Raw genomic sequence first — 15,143 nt, 5'->3', positions numbered from 1 at the left:
GCTAGAGATTCCAGAAAAAGAGCGATGTTGTATGAAGTAATGAAAATGAATCACGTTGATATAATGTTTCTTTTAATGAAGTGGACTGGATGAGAGAATGGGGGGGGTCAGGTTATCCTGAGCCACAGTAGCAGCAGTAGTGGGGGGGGGGGGGGTGCACCTGTCTCGTACACTGTGACAGAGGTAATACGGGGGAGGCTGCTGGTGGTCAGAGCTGTTGATGAACAGTGTGAGCTCTTTTTAATTCATATTTACAGTCCAGCTACAGGAGCAGACAGAATACCTTTTTTTAAATGAAATGAACATTCTTTTAAACACTGTCACTCCAGATGTCTTTGTGCTTTTAGGGGGGATTTTAACTGCACTGACTCTGTTGATAGGAATCACATTGAACCTCATCCTGCTTCTAAATGGCTTTTAAAACAACTCATTGAAACTCATGACCTGTCTGACGTATGGAGGTCATTTTACAAAGACAACAAACAGTACACCTGGTCTCACACCAGAGATGCTTTTATTTCACTAGCTAGGTTAGATTGGTTTTATTGTTTTAAACACCAGATGAACATTTTAAAAAAATGTTTTATCGTGCCTGCTGGTTTTACTGATCACTCATTAGTATTGTGTCACGTTTCTATTAGTCATTTTAAACATCAGAGTGCTTTTTGGCATTTTAACACTTCCCTGCTCTTGATAAAAACTTTTTAGAGGGTTTTAGGTTTTTATGGAGGAATTTTAGAACGACATGTCCTGATTTGAAGTGTTTAAGACAGTGGTGGGATTGTGGGAAGGCTGAAATCAGGGTTTTCTGTCAGCAGTACACTCACACGGGACATTACCAGATCTGTAAAAGCTCTAGAGATTGATATTGTGGAACTTCAATCCTTGATAGATTCCACAGGAAATCGAGGACATATTGAAGTTCTCAAAGCTAAAAAGAAAGCCCTGACAGACCTGCTGGACACCAGAGCCCAGGGAGCCCCCGTCAGATCGAGATTCCAAAGTGTGGCTCAGATGGACGCCCCGTCCAAGTTTTTCTTTGGAATGGAAAAAAAGAATGGACAAAATAAATGTATGCATGGTCTTCGAACAGCAGCAGGACAGGAGCTGAAAGAAGCTGGAGACATCCGAAGACATGCTGTGGACTTTTATTCTGGGCTCTACAGCAGTGAGTACACTGACAATGAACAGCTGTTTGACTCTTTTTGTGATGGTTTACCCCGTGTCTCTGAGGACTCCAACCAGCTGATCAGAGAACCTCTACAGCTACAGGAGCTGTCCGCAGCTCTGCAGAGCATGGAGGGAGGAAAAGCTCCCGGAATCGATGGACTCCCTGCTGAGTTTTTTAAAACGTTTTGGGATGTGCTGGGAGATCTTCTTGCTGTTTGAAATGAAAGCCTGGCTGAAGAGTCATTGCCCCTCAGCTGCAGGAGGGCAGTAATCACACTCCTTCCAAAGAAAGGTGATCTCCAAGAGATAAAGAACTGGCGTCCTGTTTCCCTGCTATGCTGTGACTACAAAATGTTCTCCAAAGCTCTGGCCAACAGACTGAAGGACGTAATGGACCAGATCATACACCTGGACCAAAGCTACTGTGTGCCTGGCAGGTCTGTTCATGACAATGTGTCTTTAATTCCTGATGTTTTGGACGTCTCTAGTTCATTGGACATAGACCTTGGTCTCATTTCATTAGATCAAGAAAAAGCTTTTGACCGGGTTGAGCACCTCTACCTCTGGAAAGTTCTGGAGAGTTTTGGTCTCAGCCCTGGTTTCATTGCTATGATCAAGGTTTTGTACCAGGACATTGAGAGTGTACTGAAAATCAATGGAGGACTAAGTGCACCTTTTAAAATGAAGAGAGGAATAAGACAAGGTTGTGCTCTTTCAGGGATGTTATATTCCATCTCTATTGAACCCATGTTGTGTAAAATACGGTCTTCCATTGAAGGGTTAATTTTACCTCACTGTTCAAAGCATTTTATTGTGTCAGCCTATGCAAATGATGTTATTGTCATGATAAAAAATCAAAAAGAAGTGTTTTTAATAGAAAACATTGTGAAAAGATTTTGGTATAGTATCATCTGCAAAAGTGAACTGGGGGAAGAGTGAAGGGTTAGCAGTTGGTTTTAAAACACATTTGCTGCCCAACCTACCAGCAGGACTAACATGGGGAAGAAATGGTTTTAAGTATCTTGGTGTGTTTTTAGGGGATGAGCTCACTGTACAGAAGAACTGGGAGGAGGTGGTTGAGAAAGTGAAGGGGAGGCTGGAGAAGTGGAGGTGGCTGCTGCCACAAATGTCGTACAGAGGAAGAGTGCTCATCATAAACAACTTGGTCTCCTGTGGACTCTGGCACTCTGGCATCTATAGAGCCCCCTGCTGGACTCCTTAAAGAACTGCAATCAGTGATGTTGGATTTTTTTCTGGGACAAGCTGCATTGGGTTCCACAGGCCGTGCTGTTTTTACCTAAAGAAGAAGGAGGGCAGGGTCTGGTCCACCTGGCCAGCAGAGTAGCTGCCTTCAGAATGCAGTTTCTACAGAAGTTCCTCACTGGCCCAGCTGATGTGGTCTGGAGACCAGTGGCCAGCAGCATTTTTAAAAAGTGAACAGACTAGGACTGGACTCCTCACTGTTTTTAATGAATACTGACTGTTTTAATCTGTGCAACCTGTCTGCTTTTTATCAGAGGCTTTTTAAAACCTGGAAACTGTTTTTATGGAAAAGACTAGAGCCCACACTGTCCCTACACTGGCTGCTGGAGGAGCCTCTGATCTATGGGGCCCGGCTGGATGTTCAGGACACATCTTTAATGGGCCTCAGACATGCTCTCATCTCCACTGACAACACCACACTGAGACAGATCGTGGACGTAGCTGGACCTGAACTGAACAATACAGCAGCAGTGACCTCTGCTCTTGGTCTCCGGTCTGCACGTTTGCGTCTCAGACTGACGGGGGAAGAGAAGGAGATGCTGCAGGATTACTGTAGCAGGAAGGAAGAACCCATTGACAGTGATCCTTTTCCTGAAATAGGCCTCACAATGAAATCTTGTGTTTCAAGTGAAAGACATTCAAAAGGGACTGATGATAAATGTTTGAACCTTTATAACGTTAGAGGTAAGGAATTGTTTTGTGTGTGTGTTAAAGTTTTAAATGAGAATGTATTGATAAACAGAGTGGACACCAAGTGGAGACAACGGTTGAAAGTGTCTGACCACATCAAGCCAGTGTGGAGAGTTTTTTATAAAAGCCCTCTGAACAAGAGATCTGGTGATCTACAATGGAGGATTTTAAATGGAGCAATAGCCGTAAACTCTTTTGTGTCTCGTTTTAATCCTTCTGTGTCTAATCAATGTTTTTTTTGTGGGTCTGTGGAAACTGTTTTTCACTGTTTTTCAGAGTGTGTCAGACTCAGCGATCTGTTTGGGGTTTTAAAGAAGGTTTTTATGGGTTTTAATGTGACTTGGTCAAAAACAGTTTTTATCTTTGGAGCAGGGTACAAAAAAATTAACGCGGTTAAATGGAGACTTTTAAACTTTTTATCCGGACAAGCAAAACTGGCAATCTATCTTAGCAGGAAGAAAGAGTTGGAGAACAGGCAGGGAAAGGACGTGACTGACCTCTTCCTTTCCCTTGTAAGAGCCAGAGTCTGGGTGGATTTTAATTTCTTTACAGCAATGACCAATATTAATGATTTTATTGAAACACGGTGCTATGGAGGGAGAATCTGTTCTGTCAAAGACAAAAAACTCATCTTCAACTTTGTTTTTAGCATCTAAAGAGTCTATTGAGTGATATTAAGTGTTTGGTTTTCTTTTGTCCGTCTAAAAGTATGTTGTTAATTGTTGTTACTTATTGTAAATAAAGTTCTTTTGTAAAATCAAATCTCTCTCTCTCTCTCTCTCTCTCTCTCTCTCTCTCTCTCTCTGAGTGGATGGTGAGTGAGTGGATTGTGAGTGGCAGCGTGAGCTTCGTCGTGAGTTTCAAACTTTTGAATGTTTGTGTGTTATTTTTCTTTCTTTGGTTAACATAGTTTGTGTTTAGTAGTTTGTTGTTGTTTAGTTGTTTGTTTACCAGCTCGGCTGGGCAGCATGCCCGTCGTAGACGTGGAGCAGGACTTTGAGAAGCTGACACGCCGACATGCAGTGAAGTTGGTGCCGGCTGTCAGCTGCTCGGTGGAGGAGGCTAGTTTAGCGGTTGGAGAGGTGGTGGGTTACGGCAGCGTGAGGTCTGCCTCCTGCATGAACGGGGCCATTGTTATTTTTTTAGATAGCACGGCTAAAGTGAACGATGTGGTCGAACAAGGTGTCGTCATTAAGGACACTTTCACCTCTGTTCTCCCCCTGATCAACCCGGCTAAAAGAGTCACCATCTCTAACGCCCCCCCGTTCATTAAAAATGAAATGTTAGTAAAAGAGCTGTGCAGGTATGGGCAGGTAGTGTCCCAGGTGAAGATGGTGTCTCTGGGATGCAAGTCCCCCCTGCTCAAACACGTTGTTTGTCACAGAAGACAAGTTTTCATGGTCATGAAAAACAACTCGGATGATCTTAATTTGTCTTTTAATTTCAAAGTCGATGGTTTTAATTACATGGTGTTCGCAACATCAGCGACCATGAAGTGCTTTGGGTGTGGTGCAGAGGGACATTTAATCCGCTCATGCCCGGAAAAAAATGTTCATGTGCGGGCAAATACTCAGGCAGCACCGGCTGCTGAGGTCACGGCGGCTGCTGTGACCCCCGGGCCGGCTGCGGCTGCAGACGCGGTGCCGGTCGATGCTGCCGCCGCGGAGCTCGGCGGAGCTGTCGCGGTGCTCGGCAGAGCTGAGGCCGCTGTAGCGGGTCCTAGCGGAGCTCTTTCAGACAGAGCTGCTGCTGGGCCTCAGAAAAGTAAAGTGTCTGATGTAGAAGAGCTGTCAGTGGTCAGTGATGAGGGCCAGGTAAAGAACAGGAAACAGGGAGACAAAGAAAAGGAGATAACTGAATGTGATTCAAGTGAGAAAGAAAAAAGTTTGATCAGTGAAAGTCAGGAGGTAAGGCAGGAAAGTAATAATAGTGTATGTGTTGATTATTATTATTAAGATGAGGATATGTCTGATGAAGAGTCATTAAAGATTTCTCAGAAAAGGAAGAGTGAAAGCTTTCAGGGCAGTACTAAAGCAGTGAAGAAGGACAGAAAGATAGGAGCAGGAAGAGCAGAGAGTGACAGTGAGCTCATGTCCACACAAGAAGAAGGACCAGTCACTTACACCTCAGCTCACATTAAAAAGTTTCTACAGGACACCAAGGGCCTCAGGCTGCTCAATTTAGAGGATTTCTTTCCAGACCTGAAGTGTTTTGTAAGTTCAGCTCGGCCTTTAACTTGGCGCTCCAGTGCTTTTGGGGACGACGGCCTCACAGGTCAAGAGATCTGTCGTCTCAAAAAACTGATCGGGAAAGCGAAAACACAAATCAACGATGATGATGTTTAGACTGTGTCTCATCTCTTTCCTCTTGTTGTGTTTTTATCTTGTTTCTTTTTTAAACTCCTATCTCTCAATGTGTGAATTTAAAATTGGCACCTTAAATTTAAATGGAGCGAGAGATGATGCAAAAAGAGCTGCACTATTTCAACTGATGGAGTTCAAAAAGTTAGATATTTTAATGTTTCAGGAGTCACACAGTGACTCTAAGAACGAGAGTCAGTGGAGGAAGGAGTGGCCTGGGGAGGTGATCCTCAGCCATAAGTCCACCTGTAGTGGAGGAGTTGGTTTTATTTTTTCTAGAGGCTTTCTGCCTGCTTCGTGTGAAGTAGAGGAGGTCATTGAAGGCTGTTTATTGAAAATTAGAGTGCAGTATGAAAATGTAAAGATGACTCTGATTAATGTGTACGTCCCATGTCACGCTGTGGACAGGTTGGGTGTGTTGAGTGTTTTGTGTGACACTGTTAAAAAGTGCAACACAGGGGAGTATTTATTCTTGGGGGGGGATTTTAACTGTACAGCAAACCCAGGTTTAGATAGAAACCACCAAGAGCCTCACAGCGCCTCCTCACACAGACTCAGACAGTTTTTAGAAACACACGAGCTGCTGGATGTGTGGAGGAGTTTACACCACACACACAGACAGTACACATGGAGTCACTCTAAAGACAATATTTTATCTCTGGCCAGGTTGGATCGCTTTTATTGTTTTAAACACAACATGAATGTTTTTAAAGAGTGTCTTATTGTCCCTGTAGGCTTCACTGATCACTGTCTCGTTTATTGTTCTGTTTTTATTAAGAATGTCAGACTTCAGAGTGCGTATTGGCATTTTAACACCACACTGCTGCACGATAAAGCTTTTAAGTCTGCACTGGAGTACTTTTGGGTCACTCACAGACAGCTTAAGTCTGATTTTAAAACCATTCAGCAGTGGTGGGACTTTGGAAAAAGTCAGATTAAACAGTTGTGTCAGCAGTACACTCGCAATGTCACCAGGGACATTAGCAGATCTTTGAGAGATCTAGAGATTGAAGTGGTAGAACTACAGGGTTTAGTTGATGCCACAGGAAATCAGGGACATTTAGCTTCCCTAAAATCTAAAAAGTCGGCTTTAGCCAACCTGCTGGGCGTTAAAGCACAGGGGGCTCTGGTCAGGTCTCGGTTCCTGGATGTCACCCAGATGGATGCTCCGTCTCAGTTCTTTTTTGGTCTGGAGAAGAAAAGTGGACAGAAGAAGATCTTTCACTCTGTACGATCAAACAGTGGACAATCGATCTCAGATTCTGCTGGGATCAGAAAACATGCAGCTGGTTTTTATAAGGATCTGTACACGAGTGAGTTCGTTGATCGTCCAGAGGTGTGTGAGTCTTTCTACACTGGTCTCCCTCAAGTCAGCGCTGAAAACAACACAGAGCTTGAGGCCCAGCTGTCTCTGTCTGAACTCTACTCTGCTGTCATGAGTCTGCAGAATGGAAAAGCTCCAGGTATTGATGGCCTTCCTGTTGACTTTTATAAAGTGTTTTGGAGTGTGCTGGGAGAGGATCTCCTGGAGGTTTTAAGAGACAGTTTGGAGAGGGGTCGTCTGCCTCTGAGCTGCAGGAGAGCAGTCATCACTCTGCTGCCAAAGAAAGGCGACCTTCAGGATCTAAAGAACTGGAGACCAGTGTCATTACTTTGCACAGACTACAAAATCCTGTCTAAGGTCCTGGCATCCAGACTAAGGCAGGTGATGGGGTCGATCATCCACACAGACCAGACCTACTGTGTGCCCGGCAGGCTCATCAGTGATAACATCACTCTTATTCGGCATGTTTTGGAAGTCTCTGGTTCATTGGCTGTAGACACTGGTCTGATTTCACTAGACCAGGAAAAGGCTTTTGATCGGGTTGAACACCAGTATCTATGGCGGACTCTAATCGCCTTTGGGTTCAACCCATGTTTCTTAGCTAAGATCCAGGTTTTGTACCGTGACATTGCGAGTGTGCTAAAGATCAACGGAGGCCTGAATGCTCCTTTTAGTGTACAGAGGGGGGTGAGGCAGGGCTGCTCATTATCTGGGATGTTATATTCCTTAGCCATCGAACCCCTGCTTCACAGATTGAGGTCAGGTCTCTCTGGTGTTCGTTTTCCTGCCTCAGAAGTCAGTTTTAAATTGTCAGCATATGCTGATGACGTCATTGTTTTTGTTAAGTAGCACAGAGATATCGATGTTTTAAAAGAAACTGTGATTTTGTTTGGGTCGATATCTTCTGCCAAAGTGAACTGGCTGAAAAGTGAAGCAGTGATGGTGGGAGAGAAGCTGAGGGGTCGGCTCAGTCTGCCTGGAGGCCTCTTTTGGAAGTCAGGAGGTTTTAAATATTTGGGAGTGTTTTTGGGGAATGAAACTTTTGTCAGTAAAAACTGGGAGGGTGTTTTAGAAAAAGTAAAAGGACGTCTTGATAAATGGAGGTGGCTGTTGCCAAAGATGTCTTTTAAAGGTCGTGTACTTGTGGCCAATAATCTTGTTTCCTCTGCCCTGTGGCACAGACTGACCTGTATCGACCCTCCGTCCTCTCTCCTGTGTAACATTCAAAGAGTGTTAGTTGATTTCTTTTGGGACAGGTTACACTGGATTCCTCAGAGTGTGCTCTTCCTCCCTAAAGAGGAAGGAGGACATGGACTAGTTCACCTGGCCAGCAGGGGGGCTACTCTCCGCCTGCAGTTCCTCCAGAGACTACTCACTGGGCCTGCAGACCTGGTCTGGAGACCGCTGGCCTGCTGTCTTCTACAGCGGTTTGGAGAACTGGGGCTGAGCTCGTCTCTGTTTTTAATGGATTTACAGCAAGTGAACATTTCCTCTGTCACTGGATTTTATCAAAGTGTTTTTAACGTGTGGAGTCTGGTGAACAGGCAGAGACAGGGACACTCCCACTCTTTGTACTGGCTGCTTAAAGAGCCGGTACTGTTTGGAGGTCGTTTTCATCTTCCTGACTGGGCTGGACCGAGCCTGTCCGGAAAGTTCTGCAGTGCCAGGATTTCCACTCTGGAGCAGGTGGTGGAGCTGACGGGACCTCAGCTGGACTGTCCTGCTGGTCTGGCTGCTCGTCTGGGGGTGAGGTCGACCAGAGTCGTTGATCGGTTGCTGAAGCACTGGAGACATCAGCTGACAGGACAAGAGATGTCTCTGATGTCGGACTATGGGGACGGTTCTCTGCTGCCTGACCAAACTGACCCGTTTCCTGAGTTCACTCTGTCTGCAGACCTGAAGGACTGTTCTGGTCCTCTACTGGCCAACGCTGCAGGAAAGACTCTTTACAAACTGATTGTTAAGACTTTGAATAAAAAGACACTGAACGCACGCAGTGACACCCCCTGGAGGACTTATTTGGGGCTAGCTCCTGAGTTTAGACCCTCCTGGGAGTCTTTGTACAAACCCCCCTTGTGTAAGAGACATGCAGACCTCCAGTGGAGAATCCTGCATGGAATCATTGCTGTGAACTCTTTTATCTCTGTTCTTAATGTGAATGTTGTTGATCAGTGTCCTTTCTGTGTGCACAGGGAGACGGTGTTTCACTGTTTTTTACAGTGCAGTCGGCTGAAACCTCTGTTTGACCTTCTGGAGAAGGTTTTTAGTGGTTTTAAAGAGTTTTTTACTAAGCAGGTTTTTATTTGTGGTTTTAAATACACTCGACAACACAAACACAAATGCCAGCTGATAAACTTTGTCCTTGGTCAGGCTAAGATGGCCGTGTACATGAGTAGGAGGAGGAAGGTGGAGGAGCCAGACGATGTTGTTGATGTGAAGCTGTTGTTTGTACAAATGTTAAAATCCAGGTTGTTTTTGGACTTCAGCTTCTACAGAGCAAATCAGGACCTGGAGACTTTCCAGTCAGTGTGGACTCATGACAGTGTGCTGTGCTCTGTAGAGCACGATCAGTTAGTTCATGGACATGTGCTGATGTAACATCTGTTTATTTTGTGAATGTCATCTGTGAATTTTAGGAATGTATATTATTGTTGAACAGTAAGAAGACTGAAAAATAAAGGTCTGTTTAAAAATCAAATCTCTCTCTCCCTCTCTCTCTCTCTCTCTCTTTTTCTCTCTCTTTCTCTCCCTCTCTCTCTCCCTCTCTCTCTCTCTCTCTCTCTTTTTCTCTCTCTTTCTCTCCCTCTCTCTCTCCCTCTCTCTCTCTCTCTCTCTCTTTTTCTCTCTCTTTCTCTCCCTCTTTCTCTCTCTCCCTCTCTCTCTCTTTTTCTGTCTCTTTTTCTCTCTCTTTCTCTCCCTCTTTCTCTCTCTCCCTCTCTCTCTCTCCCTCTCTACCTCTCTCCCTCTCTCTCTCTCTCCCTTTTTCTCTCTCTCCCTCTCTCTCTCTCTTTTTCTCTTTCTCTCTCCCTCCCTCTCTCTCTCTCTCCCTCTTTCTTTCTCTCCCTCTCTCCCTCTCTTTCTCTCCCTCTCTCTGGTCTCTCTCTCTCTTTCCCTCCCTCCCTCTTTCTCTCTCTCCCTCTCTTTCTCTCTCTCTCCCTCTCTCTCTCTCTCTCTCTCCCTCTTTCCCTCTCTCTCTTTCCCTCTCTACCTCTCTCCCTCTCTCTCTCTCTCTCTCCCTCCCTCCCTCTTTCCCTCTCTCTATTTCCCTCTCTACCTCTCTCCCTCTCTCTCTCCTTCTCTCCCTCTCTCTCCCTCCCTCTCTTTCTCTGTCTCTCTCTTTCTCTCTCTCTTTCCCTCCCTCCCTCTTTCTCTCTCTCTCTCTCCCTCTTTCTTTCTCTCCCTCTCCCTCTCTCTCTCTTTCTCTCCCTCTCTTTCTCTCTCTCTCCCTCTCTCTGGTCTCTCTCTCTTTCCCTCCCTCCCTCTTTCTCTCTCTCCCTCTCTTTCTCTCTCTCTTTCCCTCCCTCCCTCTTTCTTCTTCTCTCCCTCTCTCTCTCTCTCTTTTTCTCTCTCTTTCTCTCCCTCTTTCTCTCTCTCCCTCTCTCTCTCTCTTTTTCTCTCTCTCTCTCTCTCTCTCTCTGGTGCATGGAGTGAGTGAGTGGTGCGGAGTGAGACGCTGAGCGAGTGTTTTTGATAGTTTTTTTCTTTGGTAATTTGATTTAATTTAATGTAGTTTATTGGTTGTAGGTTCACTTTAAGTTAATAGTTAGTGTGTGTTTGTGTTTGTGTTTTTTCTTTTTTCTCTCCTGCCGGTGTCTCGCCGGTCGGCGTCTTCAGACGTCATGGTAAATGGAGTCACCTTCGGCCACCTCACGCGAAAGCATGGCATTAAAATTAATGGCAGCTTTCCGTGCAGCGTGGAGGAGATTGGGCTTGCGGTGGGGGAGAAGGTCGGGCACAGCAGCGTGAGGTCGGCCGCTCGGATGAACAGCGCCGTGGTCATCTTCCTGGATCAGGTGGAGAAGGTGAACCGAGTCGTTGAGACAGGCATCACGGTGAACGAAATGTTTGTACAGGTGACTCCACTGACACAGCCTTCCACCAGAGTCATCCTGTCCAATGTCCCTCCGTTCATAACCGACGAGTTTCTTAGCAGAGAGCTCTCCAGACATGGGAAGGTGGTGTCCCCCATAAAAAAGATTCTGTCTGGATGTAGATCTCAGCTGCTGAAACACGTGGTGTCTCACCGTAGACAACTGTTTATGATACTTAACCTCAACCTCCGCTTCCATGTTGAAGTAGATGATTATGACTACGTGATATTTGCCACCTCGTCGGCTATGAAATGTTTTGGTTGTGGTGAGGAGGGACACACCGTGAAGGCCTGTCCGAGACAAGGGGATCCGGCTCCGCCTGGCCGTGGGGTGACGCCCGGCCCTGTGGCGGGGCTTTCCACTGATCAGGTCCGACACAGCAGCGGCGAGGCGGGAGGCCCCTGCCCCGCGGCGGGAGGCCCCTGCCCCGCGGCGGGAGGCCCCTGCCCCGCGGCGGGAGGCCCCTGCCCCGCGGCGGGAGGCCCCTGCCCCGCGGCGGGAGGCCCCTGCCCCGTGGCCTGAGGCCTCGCCGCTGCTGTGTCGGACCTGGAGCACGGGGTGGTGAGTATGAATGATGTGCAAGGTGTGGGTGAAAACAATCAGGGAAGTGAAGGAGAGGTTTTGGGTGATGTGGTGGAAAGTGAGGTGGGTGAAGAAAAGGGGGAAGAAACAGCTGGAAAAAGTGTGAGTGAAGTACAGATAAATAAAGCAAGTGGGGTCAGTGAAGTGCAGGAGGGTATGTCAGAGGAGGAAGATGAAACACAGGCAGAGGAGGCAGGTGGGGGGAACAGTAAACTTACATGGGGGGAACAGGTGGAAGAGGCTGAGATGGAGGAGGAGGAAGAGGAGGCAGTGAGGGTCAAATCTGCTTCTAAACGCAGAAGGAAAACTAGAGGCGCAAAGTATGAGGCAAAGAATAGCAAAGTGGAGGAGGAGGAGGACAGACAGACAGTAAGGGGACAGGGACAGACAGAGGAAAGTGAAAGTGATGACTGTGTCTCTGATAGCAGTGATATATCTGGATTTAAAATAAGTAACAGTCAACAGAAAAAACTTTACTCTGCAGAAATGATTAAGTCGTTTTTAGCAAAAACCAAAAATGCTAAAGGTGTTAAAATTGAAGAGCATTTCCCAGTTTTAAGTTTGTTTTATACCTCGGCCAGACTCCACATGAGCCAAAAGGAGGAGTCTGGCATCACTAACAAGGAGTTTTTTAGATTAAAAAAACTTCTGCTTAAAGTTAGAAAACAACTGAGCAATGATGACGGGAAGAGCTCCAATGTGTGTTTTAATTAATTTATTGATTTTTATTTTTGTTCTTAATTTCTCACTTATGGATAATTTTAGAGTGGGAAGTTTGAATATAAATGGAGCCAGAGAGTCAAAAAAAAGAGCAGCTATATATGAAACGGCCAAAATGAAACATATTGATGTTTTTTATTTACAGGAGACACATAGTGATAGCACCAATGAGGCAGACTGGAGGAGAGAGTGGGAGGGGGAAGTCATTTTAAGTCACAACACTTCTCTTAGTGGAGGAGTTGGCTTTCTCCTCTCCAAGTCTTTCACTCCGGTTTCACTGGAGGTCGAGCATTTTATCGAGGGGAGGTTGCTTTTAATTAAAGCACGGTTCGACCTTTTTACTGCAGTTTTTATCAATGTGTATGCTCCAACAATCGGTGCAGAGAGGAAGCTGTTTTTACAAAAAGTTAACCATGTTTTAAATGGCTGTGCCTCGGAGGATTTTTTATTCTTGGGTGGGGATTTTAACTGTACAGAAAATGCATCTTTAGATCGCAACCATGCAGAGCCGCATCCAGTTTCCCAACATGTTCTGAGGCAGCTGGTCTATTCTCATGGCCTGGTGGACGTGTGGAGAAGGATGCATGCAGACTGCCGACAGTACACATGGTCCCACCTCAGAGAGAGTAGGATCTCCTCAGCTAGACTAGACCGTATTTATTGTTTTAAGCATCATTTTAATATTTTTAAAATGTGCAGTATTGTCCCTGCTAGTTTTACTGACCATTCTTTACTCTTGTGTAATGTTTTTATTCAAAATATTTTACCTAAAAGTGCTTATTGGCATTTTAATTCAGTCTTAACATTTGATAAACATTTTAAAGAGGTTCTTATTTATTTCTGGGATGTTTTTAGACAGAGGAAGGGTGAGTTTAACAGTCTTAGGCAGTGGTGGGACCATGGTAAGACTGAGATTAAACTTTTATGTCAACAGCACACCCTCAATGTCACCAGAGACATCACCAGATCTATGAAAGACCTGGAGACTGATATAGTGGAACTAGAAAGATTGAGCGAGTCCACAGCAAATCGAGGATATATTGAAATCCTCAAAGTCAAAAAGCTAGCTTTAGCCGACCTGTTGGATGTTAAAGTACAGGGTGCACTGGTCAGGTCCCGGTTTCAAGCCATCACGGAGATGGATGCTTCCTCTAGTTTCTTCTTCGGCCTGGAGAAGAGGAGTGGGCAGAGGAGGGTAATCCACTCACTTTTAGCAGACACAGGGCAAACATTGACAGAGCCATGCCAGATAAAAAGGCGAGCTGTGAGTTTTTACTCGGCACTCTACTCAAGTATGAGTATGAGTATGAGGAGGAGGAAGCTCTGATGGAGGAGTTCTGTAATGGACTGCCTCAGGTCTCTGAGGAGACAAACTCACAGCTCAACGGGCCGTTACAGATGCAGGAACTGAAGGCCGCTCTGCAGGGCATGCAAGGGCGGCGGGCTCCCGGCATAGACGGCCTGAGTGTGGAGTTTTACAAAGCCTTCTGGGACATCTTTGCAAAAGATCTTTTAGATGTTTTTAATGAAAGTCTGGCCTCTGGCTCAATGCCCATGTCCTGCAGGAGAGCCGTAATCACTTTGCTCCCAAAAAAAGGTAACCTGCAGGACATCAAAAACTGGCGCCCTGTGTCTTTGCTGTGTGTGGATTACAAGCTTCTGTCCAAACTCTTTGCCTCCAGGCTGGGGAAGGCTATGGAGCAGGTCATCCACCGGGACCAGACCTACTGTGTGCCCGGCAGGTCCATGGTGGACAATGTCCACCTCATTCGTGATGTTTTGGACGTCTCCAGCTCATCGGGCTGTAACACTGGTCTGATTTCTCTAGACCAGGAAAAGGCATTTGACCGCGTTGAACACAACTTCCTCTGGAAAGTTATGGAGAAGTTTGGGTTCAGCGCTGGGTTCATAGCCAAGATCAAAGTGTTGTACAGTGGGGTTGAGAGTGTGCTGAAGTTTAACGGCGGCCTGTGTGCTCCTTTCAGGGTGTGTAGAGGCGTCAGGCAGGGCTGTGCTCTGTCCGGCATGCTTTACACACTCTCCCTGGAACCCCTCCTTAACAATATACGCTACCACTCACAGGGCTTGGTTTTACCTGGTTTTAATAGCAACATTGTCTTAAGTGCTTATGCTGATGACATTGTTGTTTTTATCAAAGACCAGAGGGATGCAGATATTTTAACCAACATTATAAAACGTTTTAGCGTAACATCGGCAGCGAGGGTGAATTGGATAAAAAGCGAAGCCCTCGCTGTCGGTGAGTGGCGTGACGGTCTCCCAGTTCTTCCCCAGAGCTTGGCCGGGAGAACAGATGGCTTTAGGTACCTGGGGGTGTTCCTCGGGAAAGAACAGACAGTCCAGAAGAACTGGGAGAGCGTCACAGAAAAAATTGAGGGGAAACTTTCCAAGTGGAAATGGCTGCTCCCTCAAATGAGTATTGGTTTTAAACAACCTTGTAGCATCCCAACTGTGGCACCGTTTAACCTGTGTAGACCCCCCTTCAGGCTTGCTAGCCCAGCTACAAAAGAAAATGGTAGATTTTTTTGGGACGGTCTACACTGGGTGCCACAAGGGGTGCTGTTTTTAACCAGGGAGGAGGGGGGACAGGGCCTCGTCCACCTGGCCAGCCGGACAGCCACCTTCAGACTACAGTTCTTAAAAAAATATCTGACAGGTCCGGCTGATCTAGTGTGGAGAGATGTGGCCAGCTGCATTCTCAGACGTGCAGATTTCCTGGGGCTGGATGCTGCTCTGTTTTTAATTGATTCTAAACTTTTAAAATTAAGTGGGCTGCCTCCGTTTTATCAGGGTGTTTTTAAGTCTTGGGCCCTTTTTAACTGTAAAAGGTGCCCAAAGTCTGACTCTCTGTACTGGTTGTTGAGAGAGCCATTGATTCACAGGGCCAAGCTGGACATCAGCAGCAGCGTCACCCCCGGCCTGACG

At 46.1% G+C, this 15,143-nt stretch overlaps 1 protein-coding gene across 4 annotated transcripts in view; it reads right to left on the bottom strand.

Moving 5' to 3' along the window:
• LOC136179114 (NLR family CARD domain-containing protein 3-like) overlaps window positions 1–15,143 on the bottom strand; it is a 45,562-nt gene that overhangs the window by 21,986 nt on the left and 8,433 nt on the right. The window contains exon 4 of one of the 4 annotated variants that reach the window (XM_065954466.1): window positions 846–1,037. The exons of 1 other annotated variant lie outside the window; for it this stretch is intronic. In XM_065954466.1, coding sequence (XP_065810538.1) covers window positions 986–1,037 — 52 coding nt within the window. In that variant the 3' untranslated portion in view covers window positions 846–985. Of the gene's footprint in view, window positions 1–845; window positions 1,038–4,734; window positions 4,911–6,146; window positions 6,673–15,143 lie in introns of those variants that run through there. 2 more of the 4 variants (XM_065954467.1, XM_065954469.1) reach the window with 2 other exon arrangements.

The sequence above is a fragment of the Labrus bergylta genome, chromosome 4 (assembly GCF_963930695.1).
Source record: "Labrus bergylta chromosome 4, fLabBer1.1, whole genome shotgun sequence".
Lineage (NCBI taxonomy): Eukaryota > Metazoa > Chordata > Actinopteri > Labriformes > Labridae > Labrus > Labrus bergylta.
The sequence above is the reverse complement of the archived record's forward strand: the minus strand, read 5'-3'. Positions and strand labels throughout refer to the sequence as shown.